General features: G+C 45.9%; 1 protein-coding gene across 1 annotated transcript; it reads right to left on the bottom strand.

Annotated features, from left to right (window-relative positions):
- Window positions 1–1,044: 1,044 nt before the first annotated feature.
- LOC140726434 (uncharacterized) lies at window positions 1,045–9,507 on the bottom strand. The gene is made up of 2 exons (XM_073042818.1): window positions 7,696–9,507; window positions 1,045–1,581 (listed from the first exon to the last, which is right to left on the bottom strand). Exons 1-2 carry the CDS (start codon window positions 8,359–8,361, stop codon window positions 1,387–1,389), a joined length of 861 nt encoding a protein of 286 aa, XP_072898919.1. The 5' UTR covers window positions 8,362–9,507; the 3' UTR covers window positions 1,045–1,386.
- Window positions 9,508–15,944: the final 6,437 nt, after the last annotated feature.

Here is a 15,944-nt window from a genome sequence, read left to right as displayed (position 1 = left end):
TGACATTTAAAATCCATTTTAGCAGCATGTAAGAGGTTACAGCTCATAATAGCTCAGAGTCTGCATTAGGTTAAGAGAAAGCTGATTGATACTGGAAATCTTTCTGATGTTATCCTGGAAGAAGTCAAAAGCCTTAATGTTAAAAGCCATTGTGATCTTAGTTATTGTTGCTGATGCCTGCAGTCCTGTCTTAAACTATTAACTTGTGATACTGAACATGCAGAGGCACTTCTTCCTCTATCATATTAAGGAAACTGACATGTAGGAGTACTCTGAAAAGTGGAGACAGTCAGTGAGGGCACTCAAGCCCTTATAGGTGCCTCTCTTGCAACGACTGGCATAAGTGGCCATGCACAAGCCGTCTGCCTCCCTCACGCACATTTCTTTTGAGGTCTACCTCTGCACAAGCACCCCTCCCAAAATGGTCTTTCTCTCTTAGCTGATCATTAGTTGGATAATCAAAAATATGCATAGAATTTAAAATTGACAATCCTTTCTATGGCATTTCGGCTTAAATCAGATATTACTTCCTTTTAGTCTAGTTTCAGGTTTCAGAGACAAAAGCACGATATGAAATACTGAGGGTAAACTACAAAAAAAACTGAATTTTGTGTGAATTAATGTGATCCAAGTTGAATTCTGTTGAACTATTATTTAGGAATCACTAGAAATATCCTTTCATATTATTGTCATTAGTAAGGGTCTAAACTAGCCTGGCAGGGGAATGGGAAGCTAAGAGTTGTTTCAGAGGGAGAGAGAAAAAAACTGGATGTGGAAGGCAAGGTGTTGTGTATTTAATATTTAAGTAATTAAGCAATATTTGAGTAATTGTGTGTGTGTATATATATATATTTTGATTAAAATAATTAATTAAGGGTTATATGTAAAAATACATTAGCTGCATATGTCGTCACACTACCAGTTCGAAGGCGAAGGTTCAAAAAGATTTAATCATTTATTTATTATCAAAATATACAACTCTGAAAAACTTCTTCTCCAGATAGTCATGCAACTGAGATGGAAAAGAAAGGCAGTATGATCGTTAATCCCCAAATCCACCCTCTCAGCACAAAATAACAAACAAAAATGGAGCAGGCACATTGACCCCCAAATCCCCCTCTCCAGCAAATAAAAGAAAATCGAGAAGGATCGAGCAAAAACCACAAAATACAAAAAATACGTAAGACTGAAAAAGTCCACATCCAAAATGCAGAAAACCTGGGCAACATTCTCCTTCTGTAGTAGAGCAATCTTACCAGTGATAAAAAAGCAGTCTCCCCTTTCCGTAGCACAGTGATCTGACCAGTGATGAAAAGGCAGCCTCCCTTCTCCCGCAGCAGAGTGATACCCCAGCGATAAAAAGGCAGACAGTCATTTCAATTTCCCTCACTGCTTTAATCGGTGAACAGTGGCAGCTTTAATTGAAGAAATGGAGTCAAGCATCAGCTCACAGCTTTCTCGCCATAAGGTTCCTGCACTCATCCTCTGTCTCCCAAAATCTCCTTGGAGATTGCAGAGCGCTGAAACACCCAAACGATCTCCAATCTGCAAATCCCAGGCTCCAACAGTTCTAGAATCACACTGAAGATGAAAAACAAATGTAAAAGACATAAAAGAATTGAAATACATAGTTTCATGACCTATCTAGAAGACGTTGACCGACGGAGTGTTGTACGCAAGCATCATCTTGACTGGAAGAGACCACATAATATGTGCGCACCTTGGGTAAAGATGAAGTCAGACTTGTATTCAGACAGACAGACAGACATACTTTATTGATCCCGAGGGAAATTGGGTTTCGTTACAGTTGCACCAACCAAGAATAGTGTAGAAGTATAGCAATATACAACCATAAATAATTAAATAATAATAGGTAAATTATGCCAAGTGGAAATGAGTCCAGGACCAGCCTATTGGCTCAGGGTGTCTGACACTCCAAGGGAGGAGTTGTAAAGTTTGATGGCCACAGGCAGGAATGACTTCCTATGACGCTCAGTGTTGCATCTCGGTGGAATGAGTCTCTGGCTGAACGTACTCCTGTGCCTAACCAGTACATTATGGAGTGGATGGGAGTCATTGTCCAAGACGGCATGCAACTTGGACAGCATCCTCTTTTCAGACACCACCGTCAGAGAGTCCAGTTCCACCCCCACAGCATCACTGGCCTTACGAATGAGTTTGTTGATTCTGTTGGTGTCTGCTACCCTCAGCCTGCTGCCCCAGCACACAACAGCAAACATGATAGTACTGGCCACCACAGACTCGTAGAACATCCTCAGCATCGTCCAGCAGATGTTAAAGGACCTCAGTCTCCTCAGGAAGTAGAGGCGGCTCTGACCCTTCTTGTAGACAGCCTCAGTGTTCTTTGACCAGTCCAGTTTATTGTCAATTTGTATCCCCAGGTATTTGTAATCCTCCACCATGTCCACAATGACCCCTTGGATGGAAACAGGGGTCACCGGTGCCTTAGCCCTCCTCAGGTCCACCACCAGCTCCTTAGTCTTTTTCACATTAAACTGCAGATGATTCTGCTCACACCATGTGACAAAGTTTCCCACCGTAGTCCTGTACTCCGCCTCATCTCCCTTGCTGATGCTTCCAACTATGGTAGAGTCATCAGAAAACTTCTGAAGATGGCAAGACTCTGTGCAGTAGTTGAAGTCTGAGGTGTAGATGGTGAAGAGAAAGGGAGACAGGACAGTCCCCTGTGGAGCCCCAGTGCTGCTGACCACTCTGTCTGACACACAATGCTGCAAGCGCACGTACTGTGGTCTGCCAGTCAGGTAATCAATAATCCATGACACCAGGGAAGCATCCACCTGCATCACTGTCAGCTTCTCACCCAGTAGAGCAGGGCGGATGGTGTTGAACGCACTGGAGAAGTCAAAAAAACATGACCCTCACAGTGCTCGCCGGCTTGTCCAGGTGGGCATAGACACGGTTCAGCAGGTAGATGATGGCATCCTCAACTCCTAGTTGGGGCTGATAGGTTAACTGGAGGGGGTCTAAGTGTGGCCTAACCATAGGAAAGAGCTGCTCTAGAACAAGTCTGTCCAGGGTCTTCATGATGTGGGAGGTCAATGCCACCGGTCTGTAGTCATTGGAGCCACTGGGGCGCGGCGTCTTTGGTACAGGAACGAGACAGGATGTCTTCCACAGCACAGGAAGCCTCTGGAGACTCAGGCTCAGGTTGAAGACATGGTGAAGTACTCCATATAGCTGGGGGGCACAGGCTTTGAGCACCCTGGGGCTGATACCATCCAGGCCTGTAGCCTTGCTTGGGTGGAGACGTTTCAGCTGTCTTCTCACCTGTTCAGCTGTGAAGCCCACTGTGGTGGTTTCAGGTGGGGGAGGGGTGTAGCCATGAGAGCGGGGTGGGGGGGGCTGTGAGGAGGGGAGAATGGAGTATGTGTTGGTTGGGGGCCGACAACAGATGAATCATGTGGGGGATGGGCAGGGGCCACAGTGTCAAATCTGTTGAAGAACTGGTTAACATGAGGAAATCTGCAGATGCTGGGAATTCAAACAACACACACAAAATGCTGGTAGAACACAGCAGGCCAGGCAGCATCCATAGGGAGAAGCGATGTCGATGTTTCAGACCGAGACCCTTCGTCAGGACTAACCGAAAGGAAAGATAGTTTCGGTTAGTCCTGACGAAGGGTCTCGACCCGAAACATCGACAGCGCTTCTCCCTATAGATGCTGCCTGGCCTGCTGTGTTCTACCAGCATTTTGTGTGTGTTGTTGAAGAACTGGTTAAGTTCTTTGGCCCTGTCCACACTGCCTTCAGCTCCTCTATTGCTAGTTGCCGGAACCCAGTGATGGTCCTCATCCCACTCCAGACCTCACTCATGGAGTTTCCACTCAAGCTTCCTCCTATACCTGTCTTTAGCCTCCCTGATCTTGGCTTTCAGGTCCCTCTGTATTGTCCTCAGCTCCTCCCTATTTCCATCTCTAAACGCCCTGTTTTTAGCATTCAGGATGTCCTTTATGTCCTTTGTTACCCATGGCTTGTTATTTGAATAACAAAGGACAGTCCTTGCCGGAACATTGCAGTCCACACAGAAGTTGATGTAACCAGTGATGTAACCTGTGAGACCATCAATGTCCTCTCCATGTGGCTCACAGAGTGCCTGCCAGTCTGTCACCTCAAAACAACCCTGGAGGGCCTCACAAGCCTCCCCCGACCATTTCCTCACTGTCTGAGGTTGCAGGTTTACTCTTCACCAGAGGCACGTAGCAGGGTTTGAGATGCAGCAGGTTGTGATCTGACCTTCCCAGTGGGGAGAGGGGAGAGGAGCTGTATGCATCCTTAACGTTAGCATACATCAAGTCCAGGGTCCTCTCCCCTCTGGTTGTACAGCTCACATACTGCGTGAAGTTGGGGAGTGTTCTAGCCATGGTAACATGGTTGAAGTCACCCGAGATGGTAATGAGGGCACTTGGGTGCTGGGTTTGTAGTCTGGCTATGACAGTGTGAATGATGTCACACGCCGACATCGGGTTGGCAGAGGGAGGGATGTAAACAACAACCACAATTGTATGTGAGATTCCCAGCCCGTGTTTTCCTTTAATTAGCTTAATGTCCTGAAGTTACAAAACATAACACAAGGGTTTAGTGAGTTTGAAAGATTAAGAAAACACGGGCTGGAATGAAGGCAGTGTTCACAGTACATTTTATATTTATGCTGTCTGAGAAATAAAACTAATCAGCTGAAGGCATGGAACAATAGTAGATTAACAATATTGTATTATAGACTCTATTATTGGTTTAAAGAAGCACAAAAACAAAACCGCACAATTCCTGTTACAGTGTTTTTAGACAAGGTAAAGAATAATATCATAAATTAGCTGGGTAGGAATATCGATAAAGATGACAATTGTAGGGAGGAAAGGTAAACTAGACAATAGATAAGACAATTTGGATTCAATTGCAAAATTATAAAGGGAGTAATCAATCATATTAATGGGAGAGTTCTATGGATCTCCAAACAGTCTAAGCACAAATACATTGGCAAACATCTGAAGTATAGAAATAGTAAAGTAAGCAAAATAGGGAATATCTGCCTACTATGTTTATTTATCTTAATGTTACCGGGAAGATGAATAATGTTTTGTAAACATTCAGAAACATTAAATTCCCTAGCAATTCTGGAGGGCAGGACCTACCAGTTATGATTGAAAAGCCCAAGGATTGAACAGTTTTCACTATGAAGCCGAATTCCCAGAGAAAGATTGTGTCTGGGACTTGCTGAAGAGGTGGTTTTTAGGGCTGGAGGAGCTTGCCAGCTTGATGGTCAGCACACGTGGATTTGGGCTACAAGTGGATGGCTCTAAATGAATATATGGGTGATGGAAGTTTGGGGAGGGCAAAGGAGTGGGACTGCCTTGGGGAACTGGTCCACATTGTCAGGATTACCATGGCCCCCTCAGAAGGTGATAAACCTGTGATGAAATCCATGACAATGTGGGACCACAGGCATCGAGGGATTGGTAGGGGCCACAAGAGTGCAGAGTGAGCGCACTAGATTGCCTTAGAGTGCACAGCTGCCCTACACGCAGTTGTCAGGTTTGTCAGCTGGAGCAGGCTTGTGCTGTAGGGCCAGGTGGATCTGGATCTCAAGACAATCAGCGCGACGATCTGGGAGGATAGAATGATGGACTGAGGGTCGATCTCTGTTTCAGGTAGATCAAACTGTCACGATAGGGCATCTAACTTTGTGCTCTTGGAATTGGGTTGGTAGGAGATGGTGAAGTTGAATTGCTCGAAGAGGAGTCCCCAGCAAACCTGATGTAGGTTGAGTTGGCATATCTGCTGAATGGATATGATGTTCTGGTGGTCAGTCCAGATCAGTAAGGGCTCTGTGTTTCCCTTCAGCCAATGTCTCCATTCCTTCAAAGGCCTATTTAATAGCCAGTAGTTTCCACTCTATAACGGTGCTGTGAAGAGTTGAAGTTTTGCATGTAGAAGGCTCAAGAGTGTGTCTTCCTGTCTGGTTCTCACTAAGAGAGGATGGCCCTAGTGCCAACATCAGATGTGTCCATCTCTACCACAAAAGGTCTAGAAGGGTTCAGGTGCTAGAGTATGGGACTGGTGGTGAAGTGTCTCTTGAGCTCCTTGAGAGCGTGATCCATGGCAGTAGAGCAGGTTATCCTTGAGGTAGGTGATTTGCTAAAGGAGGTGAGAGAAGTGGCAATTTGGCTGTAGTTCCTGATGAAATGGCAGTAGAATTTGGAGAAACCCAAAAAGCATTTTAGCTGTATGAGGGAATGCAGTTGGGGCCATTCAAAGATGATGCACTCTTTCTCTGGGTTCATGGTTATGCCTTGGGGTGAGAGGACATAAACCAGGAAGGAAATGACTCGGTCATTGTCAGAAACGAGCCACGCTCCTGAATAATGGCTTCAAGACAAATTCAAGGAAACAAAGTTTATTAACAGTTCTGCAGAGCTGGGCCCCCTCAGAGAAGGGAACCCTGAACCTTACAGGGCAGCAGGTTTTATCCTTCTTCCTCACCACCCCCCTCCCTGACTCGGGAGGTACACAGTGTTTTCCCATTCCATATTTGGAGTTGTTTTTTTACACGTTTCTGTAAAACAATAGTCCATATCTCAGGACTTCAATGATTCCACAAACAGTTAATCTTGTCAGGGCTTCTGCATTCATAATTAAATCACATTTGTCCCCGGACATAATTAAATCACCTTTGTCCTCTGACTTTAACCCAGCCATAATTCCTTTGACTTTAACCCAGACCTCTTTCAAAAACGCACATCTTAATTTTGAATCTTACAATTCCACCCTTTTTCTTTTTAAGATGTGCGTTTCAGCTAGCATTTCTCTCACTCCCAGGGGGGCCAACTTTCTTCTTTAATAGCATAAGTTTTAGCTCGTTTGTCCCATGTTGGGATATCGCTACTGCCTGGAGCTGGAATATACTGCGCCTGATCAGTGTTCGTATACAAGGAATCACACACGGCAAAAGTAAGAGAATCATTAGACCCCCGCCTGCTACTAGGAGAGCGGTGCGCCACCAACTACCTCCCAGTAGCCCGTCTAGCCAACTCATGTTCCCCAGGGATCTCCAGTTTTGTACTGGCACGTGGGCCAGTTTCCGAATTTTGTTGGATATTTTTAACACGGCCTTTCCACTGTCGTCTATCTTAAGGCAACAGTTTGTAAGATTGAACTTCCCACATACCCCGCCTTCAGAGGCCAATAGGTAATCCACAGCCAGCCTGTTCTGGTATATTGCTGTTCGCATCTGACTCTGCTGTTTTGCCAACAGCTCCAATGCCAGTGCCGTGCTGAGGTATTGCTATTGCCTGAAGTTGTGACACACTTCGTCTTATTAGTGCTTGTACACAGGGAATGAGGCAGGGTAAAAGCATCAAACTCATTAATCCACCTCCCACCATCCAGAGTACTGTTCGCCACCAACCGCCTTTATTATAGACCTGATAGTACGGCTTACCATTTTCCCCAACACCCTTCTGCTTTTATCATAACAACGGTCATTTACATGCGAGTGGGATACGAAGGATCCTGGGAACACCCTCTGCCCCACTCGTACCACGGTTCTGCACTTGTCACATTTCCCTTCAATTTCCCCGACATATAGAATCAAATATATTACAGTCAATAATGTTACAGTCCACATAGAGTTCATTTTTGCTGCCTTTTTAACCTCACCACCAACGGTTCTTCACCGGGAACACAGGTCCACTCAGTGCGGCTTTCGGGCTTCACCGGTCCTTTTACCCTGGATGCGTGTGTCCACCCTTTTTCTTTTGTCCGTACAGCCGCCTCTGTTGTTAGCAGGACCTGGAAAGGGCCTTCCCACTGTGGCTGTAACTTCTCCGGCTTCCAGGTCCTTACCAGAACCCAATCTCCAGGCACGATCTGATGTAAAGCAAAGTCGAGCGGCGGAGTCTGGGCCAACAGACCCTTTTTCCGCAGTTCTGCAAAGGAACGGGACAAGGCCAGTAAATTGTTCTTTACAAATAAATCACCCCCCTGTAGTGTGGGATACCCCTCTATTTTATTCCAATATGGCAGTCCAAAGAGCATCTCATAAGGAGATACTCCTATGTCCTTCCGGGGCGCTGTATGTATTCTCAGGAGAGCGATCGGCAAACACTTGGTCCATGGTAGCTTGGTTTCCAACATCAACTTGGTTAGCTGTGCCTTCAGGGTGCTGTTCATTCGTTCTACTCTTCCCGAACTCTGGGGATGCCACGGGGTATGGTACTTCCATTCGATATCAAGTGCATCGCAAATTAACTGGTGCGTATCTCCTTCTTGGTACGTGGTAGTGACATTTCCGTTATTCCAGCTATCCTTTCTGGGGTAATGCATCGCTGTCCTTTACTGACCCAGTGTCCCAGATACCTTACTTCCTTTTCTACAAATTGTAACTTTTTCTTTGAGACCCGTAGCCCCTGCTTCCCCAGGAAGTTCAGTAGTCTGATGGTGTCTTCCTGCACCCCTTCCTGTGTTGGCCCAGATAGTAATAGATCGTCCACATACTGTAGCAGTTGGCTCTCTGGAGCACATTGGAATTCCGCTAGTACTTGCTCCAAGACCTGCCCAAATAGGTTAGGTGATTCGGTGAACCCCTGTGGCAGGACCGTCCACCGGAGTTGTCTTTTCCACCCCGTCATAGGATTTTCCCATTCGAACGCAAACATGTCACGACTGCTCTCTTCTAGCGGGCAACTCCAGAAGGCATCTTTTAGATCTATTACACTGAACCATTCATGGTCAGGGGAGATCTTACTCATCAGTGTGTAAGGGTTGGGCACTACCGGGTATCGGGTTTGGACTACTGCATTTAGGCCCCGCAGGTCTTGTACCATCAGATAAGTCCCATCTGGCTTTCGCACCGGGAGTATTGGGGTATTATATGGTGACATACATTCCTCCAGTAGTCCATCAGCGATCAATCCCTCAATCACCGGCTGCAGCCCTTTTCTTCCTTCCATCGCAATGGGGTACTGCTTCCTTCTCACTGGGCGACTGTCCGGTAACAAGGTAATCTGTAAAGGGCTGATGTTCAATCCTCCCCTGTTTCCCTCTCTATACCATACCTCGGGCTCTATTTTCCGATCGTCTTCCTCTTTTAATGCGAATAGTTTTACTATTATCTCTCCATTGCTTGGCACTGTTCCAATACCCAATTGAACCTGCAGATCTCTTCCTAATAGATTAAATCCTGCCGAGGGCAGCAGGAGGAGGTCTCATCTAGTTGCTCTATCTTCATATCCGACTTCCACATTGTCCACAATTGGCACTTGTATTGTCTTTCCTCCGATACCAGATACCCCCATTACCTTTGTTCCAGTTCGGGCGCCGGGAGGTATCTGGATTACGCTAGATCTTTCGGCACCCGAATCTACCATAAAGGTTGTATCTGACCCTTGGGGACCTACTTTTAAATTTACCAGGGGTTCCTGCCGATAATTCATCCCCAAGGGGTGGAACCCCCGACCTCCCTAGTCTTCATCTTCCATCATAGCGTACGAGCGCACTTCCCGTCGGTATTTGGGGCACTCGCGCCTGAAGTGCCCCTTCTCGTTGCAGTGAAAACATCTTAAAGCCTTCCTTAGCCCTCCTCCTTGCTCCTGGCTACTACCTCGATCCAACCATGGTCCCTGTCTCTCTCTCTACTATCTGCGGTTACTTGTCGCACTGTCTGGACCATTATCCTTGCCGTCTTCTGTTTCTCTTCATCCCTTCTTACAAACACTTTCTGTGCCTCCCTAAGTAGTTCACTTAAGGGTTTAGTATTCCAATCTTCTAGTTTTTCCAGTTTTTTAAAATATATCTGGCCATGCTTTCGATACAAATTCAACACGAATCAGCTGTTGGCCAACCTCCGTCTCAGGGTCTTCGATTTGCGGAGCGGTAGGGGGCACATATGGGGCGGCAGGTGGTCGAGCACCTCCCATGTATTCTTTTTCTGTCCCCCTTCATTTATCATTTTCAATTTATAACTATTTGTCGTTGGTAACCAGCATAGGGCATAATCACTTTCTTCGGGTTTAACGTTAGGTTTTGAATTCACGTACAGATTAAGGGCTTGTTGTACCCAATCCTCGCTAGACCCGAACTTAGGCCATCACACAGCCGACCTTTAGATCGGCTGGCGGGACCAGAATTCACAGTACTGTATCATTTTTCTTTTTGACTTCCCTTTTCGCCTCCCGTAATCCCAATTTTCTAACATCCGTCCCAACGGACTATCAGGGGGTACCCCGGGGTATTTTTCATTATTGGCGCCTGGATTTCCTTTACCCTTTTCTCTCTTAGACCCCTTATTCCCCATCTCGAGGACTTGCCCGGTTCCAATCCACCCGCAGGCACCCCGTAATTCCACAATTCTCGTGCACTACGTCTCTGCAGGAATTTAATTTGAATGTGACCCACCAAGCTCGGTCACTCCTGTCCAATTCCGGAACCTGTATTCCCGCGATCGCCCAGGAATTCACCTGCAGGCACCCCGCAGTTCCACAATTCTCGTGTACTACGTCTCTACAGGAGGAATCACCTGCAGGAACCCCGCAGTTCCACAATTCTCGTGTACTACGTCTCTACAGGAGGAATCACCTGCAGGAACCCCGCAGTTCCACAATTCTTGTGTACTACGTCTCTACAGGAGGATCCACCTGCAGGAACCCCGCAGCTCCACGATTCTTGTGTACTACGTCTCTACAGGAATTTAGTTTCTTACCTGGGTCCTGTGCACAGAAATTACTCGATCACTCACTGTCTCAACTGCCTCGACAGCCCCTCTTTGTTTCCTTGAGTCCGCCGGATATCACTCGCTCAAGCCGCGCAGGGCGACGAGCAAGGAATCAGAGACTGCCGAACTCGGCAGGGTGCACCTTCTCCGATGTCTTTCCTTGCCCCCCTCACGGCTGGAGTGTGGATCCCGGACGAGCACCCCAAGTTGTCAGAAACGAGCCACGCTCCCGAATAATAGCTTCAAGACAAATTCAAGGAAACAAAGTTTATTAACAGTTCTGCAGAGCTGGGCCCCTTCAGAGAAGGGAACCCTGAACCTTACAGGGCAGCAGGTTTTATCCTTCTTCCTTACCACCCCCCTCCCTGACTCGGGAGGTACACAGTGTTTTCCCATTCCATATTTGGAGTTGTTTTTTTACACGTTTCTGTAAAACAATAGTCCATATCTCAGGACTTCAATGATTCTACAAACAGTTAATCTTGTCAGGGCTTCTGCAGACATAATTAAATCACATTTGTCCCCGGACATAATTAAATCACCTTTGTCCTCTGACTTTAACCCAGACATAATTCCTTTGACTTTAACCCAGACCTCTTTCAGAAACGCACATCTTAATTTTGAATCTTACAGTTATGGAACAGGAATTTCTCTGACTTGCAATACAGTTGATTTACGAGGAGATGTGAAAGGACTGACTAGACTTGGGAGATATTGAATAAGATGAGGATGTCGTAGAGATGGAAGAACACATACTTGTGTAGCATGTCTCAGAGGATCTCATGAATGAAGACTTGGAAAATGGCTGGACTGCTGAAAAGCCCAAAAGGCATCACCAAGTATTTATAGTGGCCAGTAGGTGTTATGAATGCTAACTTCTACCCATTCCCCTGGCAGATGCAGATTAGGTTGTACTTGCTCTGTAGATCCAGTCTGGTGAAGATCTGCAAACACGAGGAAATCTGCAGATGCTGGAAATTCAAGAAACACACACAAAATGCTGGTGGAACGCAGCAGGCCAGGCAGCATCTGCCTGACCTGCTGCGATCCACCAGCATTTTGTGTGTGTTGGTGAAGATCTGGATCGTGTGGAGTGTTTTGAATGCACTATCCATCAAGGGGAGAGGGTAGCAGTTGTGAATGGTGGTTTTGTTGAGCGCATGCGAATCAATGCAGGGATGGAGAAGCCTATCTTTCTGCAACTGCGAGGGTTGAATGAAGTTGTGCTGTCGTGCTCGGCAATGTAGTGATTCATGGCTTGGGTCTCAGAAGGGGAGGGAGAACAGATGACCTTGGGGAGGAGTGGTGTCTGGGAGAAGGTTGATTGTGCAGTCATGTGGTCTGTGAGGCGGCAGGGTGCTGCCTGCCGTTCTTCTGAATTTGCTGGCTAAGTCACAGATTTTCCTGCAGGAGTCTGGTGAGGGTGAAGTTTCCTCTGTTTCCAAGGACTTCTGGGGTGAAGTCACCCGAGATTGTAGGCAGGTAGTCCAGCAGGTGGGTTCCAAGTTTACGAGTAAACTGGATGAGCAGGTAAAGTGATGGTCGTGAGTGGAGAGCCGGGGTAACACAAGATGAGCAGAGTGCTGGGTGAGTCGATAAAGAGGAATTGGATGAACTTGCAGTGCTCTCTGATGCTCACAGGCATAGGCCGTGTGCATGCTCTGAACATTCCAGACAACAAGGGACTTCCAGCAATGGCCATGATGTGGACATGGTGTGAGATAGGCTCCGTAGGGAGTCCAAGCACACACAGAGTCCGGTCCAGAAAGTTGCCTGCTGTGCCACAACCCAGCAGAGGCTGCTGTGTTTGTAGACCTGTTGGGGTGGTGGAGGAGGACAGAGAGAGTGAGTCAGGCTTTTGTGCTAGAACAAGGGTCTAAGGGGAATTTACTGGATACCCTCATCTCCTGCTGGTGGTGTCCTTTTCCTAGATGCAATGGGTATTTAATATGTCGGTGATCAGCTACTCTGCAGGAAATGCAAAGGTTGTTCCTTCACCAAAGTTCACACTCTTGGGGGGGGGGGGGTAGTTGTTGTTTATGGGAACTCTCCCTAGCTGCATATATTCTGGAGGTATTGCTGATCAGGGTCCTGCAGCCTGAAATAGTTCTGGGAACAGAAATAGTGCTCGAGCTAGTGATCTGGTGAATTGTCCCACAGGCAAACAGAGGGCCAGAGTGATGAGGCTTTCGAGTTCAGTGGGCATCTCCCAGGTAGACTGCTTGTCTTCCAAGCACTCAGAGAGGTCTTTATGGTAATGGGCCAGCAGAGCTTCTGCATTCCTTTCCACTTCCTGAATGGTCCAAATCCTGGCGTATCTTAGAGGTGAATTCCTCATTTTTATTGCAGTTGGTGGTTTTATTGTCGCAGTTAGTGGCAGCCCAGGTCAGAGTTCGCTCAATCAAGAGAGAGATGACAAACACAATCTTGGCTTGGTCCAAAGAATACAGACAGTAAGTTGTAGCTTTGGATCGAAATTCATCAAAGCCTTTCTGCACTGGAATCTGTGTGGGGAGGGGATATTGAGTGACACTTGTTTGCTGTAAGAGATGGAGAGTTGGTTGAGAGTGGAGAACAGATGATCAATGGTTTCCTGCTGCTTCTAGATTGTGTATACATTCATGTAGACTACTTCCTTCAGGTGGGCAAACTCTGCTGGGTCAATCACTGGTTCACCCATCCTGTCAGGAAACGTAGAGAAGGCTTGACCCAAATGATGAGCAACAGAAATGATTTAGCAGTGATCGATCACTTTAATAATAAACTGCAAAGTAACAGTATCAGAATCAGAATCAGGTTTATTATCACCAGCGTGCGTTATGAAATTTGTTAACTTATCAGCAGCAGTTCAATGCAATACATAATATAGAAGAAAAGTAAATAAATAAATCAATTGCCATATATGTGTATTGAATAGATTAAAAATCATGCAAAATAGAGATAGTATATATTAAAAAAGTGAAGTAGTGTTCACAGGTTTAATGTCCATTTAGGAATTGGATGGCAGAAGGGAAGAAGCTGTTCCTGAATCGCTGAGTGTGTGCCTTCAGGCTTCTGTACCTCCTACTTGATGGCAACAGAGAGGAAAATGCATGCCCTGGGTGCTGGAGTCCTTAATAATGGACACAGCCTTTTTGAGACACTGCTCCCTGAAGATGTCCTGGGTACTTTGTAAGCTAGTACCAAAGATAGACCCAACTAGGCTTATGAACCTCTGTAGCTTCTTTTGGTCCTGTGAAGTAGCCCCCCCCCCCCCCAATACCAGACAGTGATGCAGCCAGTCAGAATGCTCTCCACAGTACATCTTTAGAAGTTTGAGTGTTTTTGTTGACTTATCAAATCACTTCAAACTCCTAATGAAGTATAGTCGCTGTCTTGCCTTCTTTATAGCTGCATCAATATGTTGGGACCAGGTTAGCTCCTCCGAGATCTTGACACCCAGGAACTTGAAACTGCTCAATTGAAACAGGCTACAAGGGCCATCAAAACAAGAGAGAATGGTTACTTAACATGATAAGGCATCAAGGTAACTGAAGGCTAGAAGCAACAAATTGAAGCTGTCTGGTTCAACGTGTGAACAAGGACGGTGGATGAGAGCTGGGTTTAAATAGGCTGCAGGTGATGAATTGGAAACAAGTAGCAGGTGACTCCTGTTAGCTGGGTGGAGACTGGGAGATGCTTGCTTGTGCAGGCCTGACAGGAATGAAAGATTTAGGAAAGGAATTCTAATCACAGCTGACTCATCGGAAAGCACAGCCACCAATGGTGAATGGAACAAAAAGGAGGATATGCCAGAGGGCTATAGTTCTTAGATATTAATGTCTTGATTAGATATATAATCAAAGAAAGAATAAAAAGAAAGATTTGTATAAATATAGCACTTTATTTTTATCCAGTCACCATGCCATATATTACAGACAATTTACTATTTTGGAGTGTGGTCACTGTTGTAATTCAGGAAATGTATTAGCCAAATAGCACATCCCAACTTTCCACCAAAACAATGCAATATTGGCTAGACCATCTGCAAACCCCATTTCCAGAAAAGTTGGGATATTTTCCAAAATGCAATAAAAACAAAAACCTGTGATATGTTAATTCACGTGAACCTTTATTTAACTGACAAAAGTACAAAGAAAAGATTTTCAATAGTTTTACTGACCAACTTAATTGTATTTTGTAAATATACACAAATTTAGAATTTGATGGCTGCAACACACTCAGCAAAAGTTGGGACAGAGGCATGTTTACCATTGTGTTACATCATCTTTCCTTTTAATAACACTTTTTAATCGTTTTGGAACTGAGGATACTAATTGTAGCAGATTTGCAATTGGAAATTTTGTCCATTCTTGCTTGATATAAGACTTCAGCTGCTCAACAGTCCGTGGTCTCCGTTGTCTGATTCTCCTCTTCATGATGCGCCATACATTTTCAATAGGAGTTAGATCTGGACTGGCAGAAGGCCAGTCAAGCACACGCACTTTGTGTCTACAAAGCCACGCTGTTGTAGCCCGTGCAGAATGTAGTCTGGCATTGTCCTGCTGAAATAAGCATGGACATCCCAGGAAGAGACGTCGTCTTGATGGCAACATATGTCTCTCTGAAATCCTAATATATGCCTCAGAGTCAATGGTACCTTCACATTCATGCAACTCACCCATGCCGTGGGCACTGATGCACCCCCATACCATCACAGATGCTGGCTTTTGCACCTTTCGCTGATAACAATCAGGATGGTCATTTTCATCTTTGGCACGGAGAACTCAACGCCCATTTTTTCCGAAAACTAGCTGAAATGTGGACTCATCTGACCACAGCACATGGTTCCACAGTCTTTCAGTCCATCTGAGATGAGCTCGGGCCCAGAGAACTCACCGGCGTTTCTGCATGGAGTTGATGTATGGCTTCCTCCTTGCGTAATACAGTTTCAAGTTGCATTTCTGGATGCAGCGACGGACTGTGTTAAGTGACAATGGTTTTCCGAAGTACTCCTGAGCCCAGGTGGCTATAATTGTCACAGTAGCACGACGGTTTCTTAGGCAGTGCCGCCTGAGGGCTCGAAGATCACGCGCATTCCACAGTGGTTTCCTACCTTGCCCTTTACGCACTGAGATGTCTCTGAATTCTCTGAATCTTTTCACAATATTATGTACTGTAGATGTTGAAAGACCTAAATTCTCTGCAATCTTGCGTT

Source organism: Hemitrygon akajei, chromosome 4 (genome assembly GCF_048418815.1).
Source record: "Hemitrygon akajei chromosome 4, sHemAka1.3, whole genome shotgun sequence".
In the NCBI taxonomy this organism is placed as follows: domain Eukaryota; kingdom Metazoa; phylum Chordata; class Chondrichthyes; order Myliobatiformes; family Dasyatidae; genus Hemitrygon; species Hemitrygon akajei.
Note: the sequence above shows the minus strand (reverse complement) of the source record. Positions and strands in the feature narration are given on the sequence as shown.

Excerpts from the sequence above, each read along its gene's own strand:
- LOC140726434 (XM_073042818.1), bottom strand. The coding sequence starts at position 8,361 with ATGCATTACCCCAGAAAGGATAGCTGGAATAACGGAAATGTCACTACC. Across the intron at positions 1,582-7,695 it reads CCGGTGAAGAACCGTTGGTG|TGTGATTCTAGAACTGTTGG; the intron begins GTGAGGTTAAAA and ends TTTCATCTTCAG.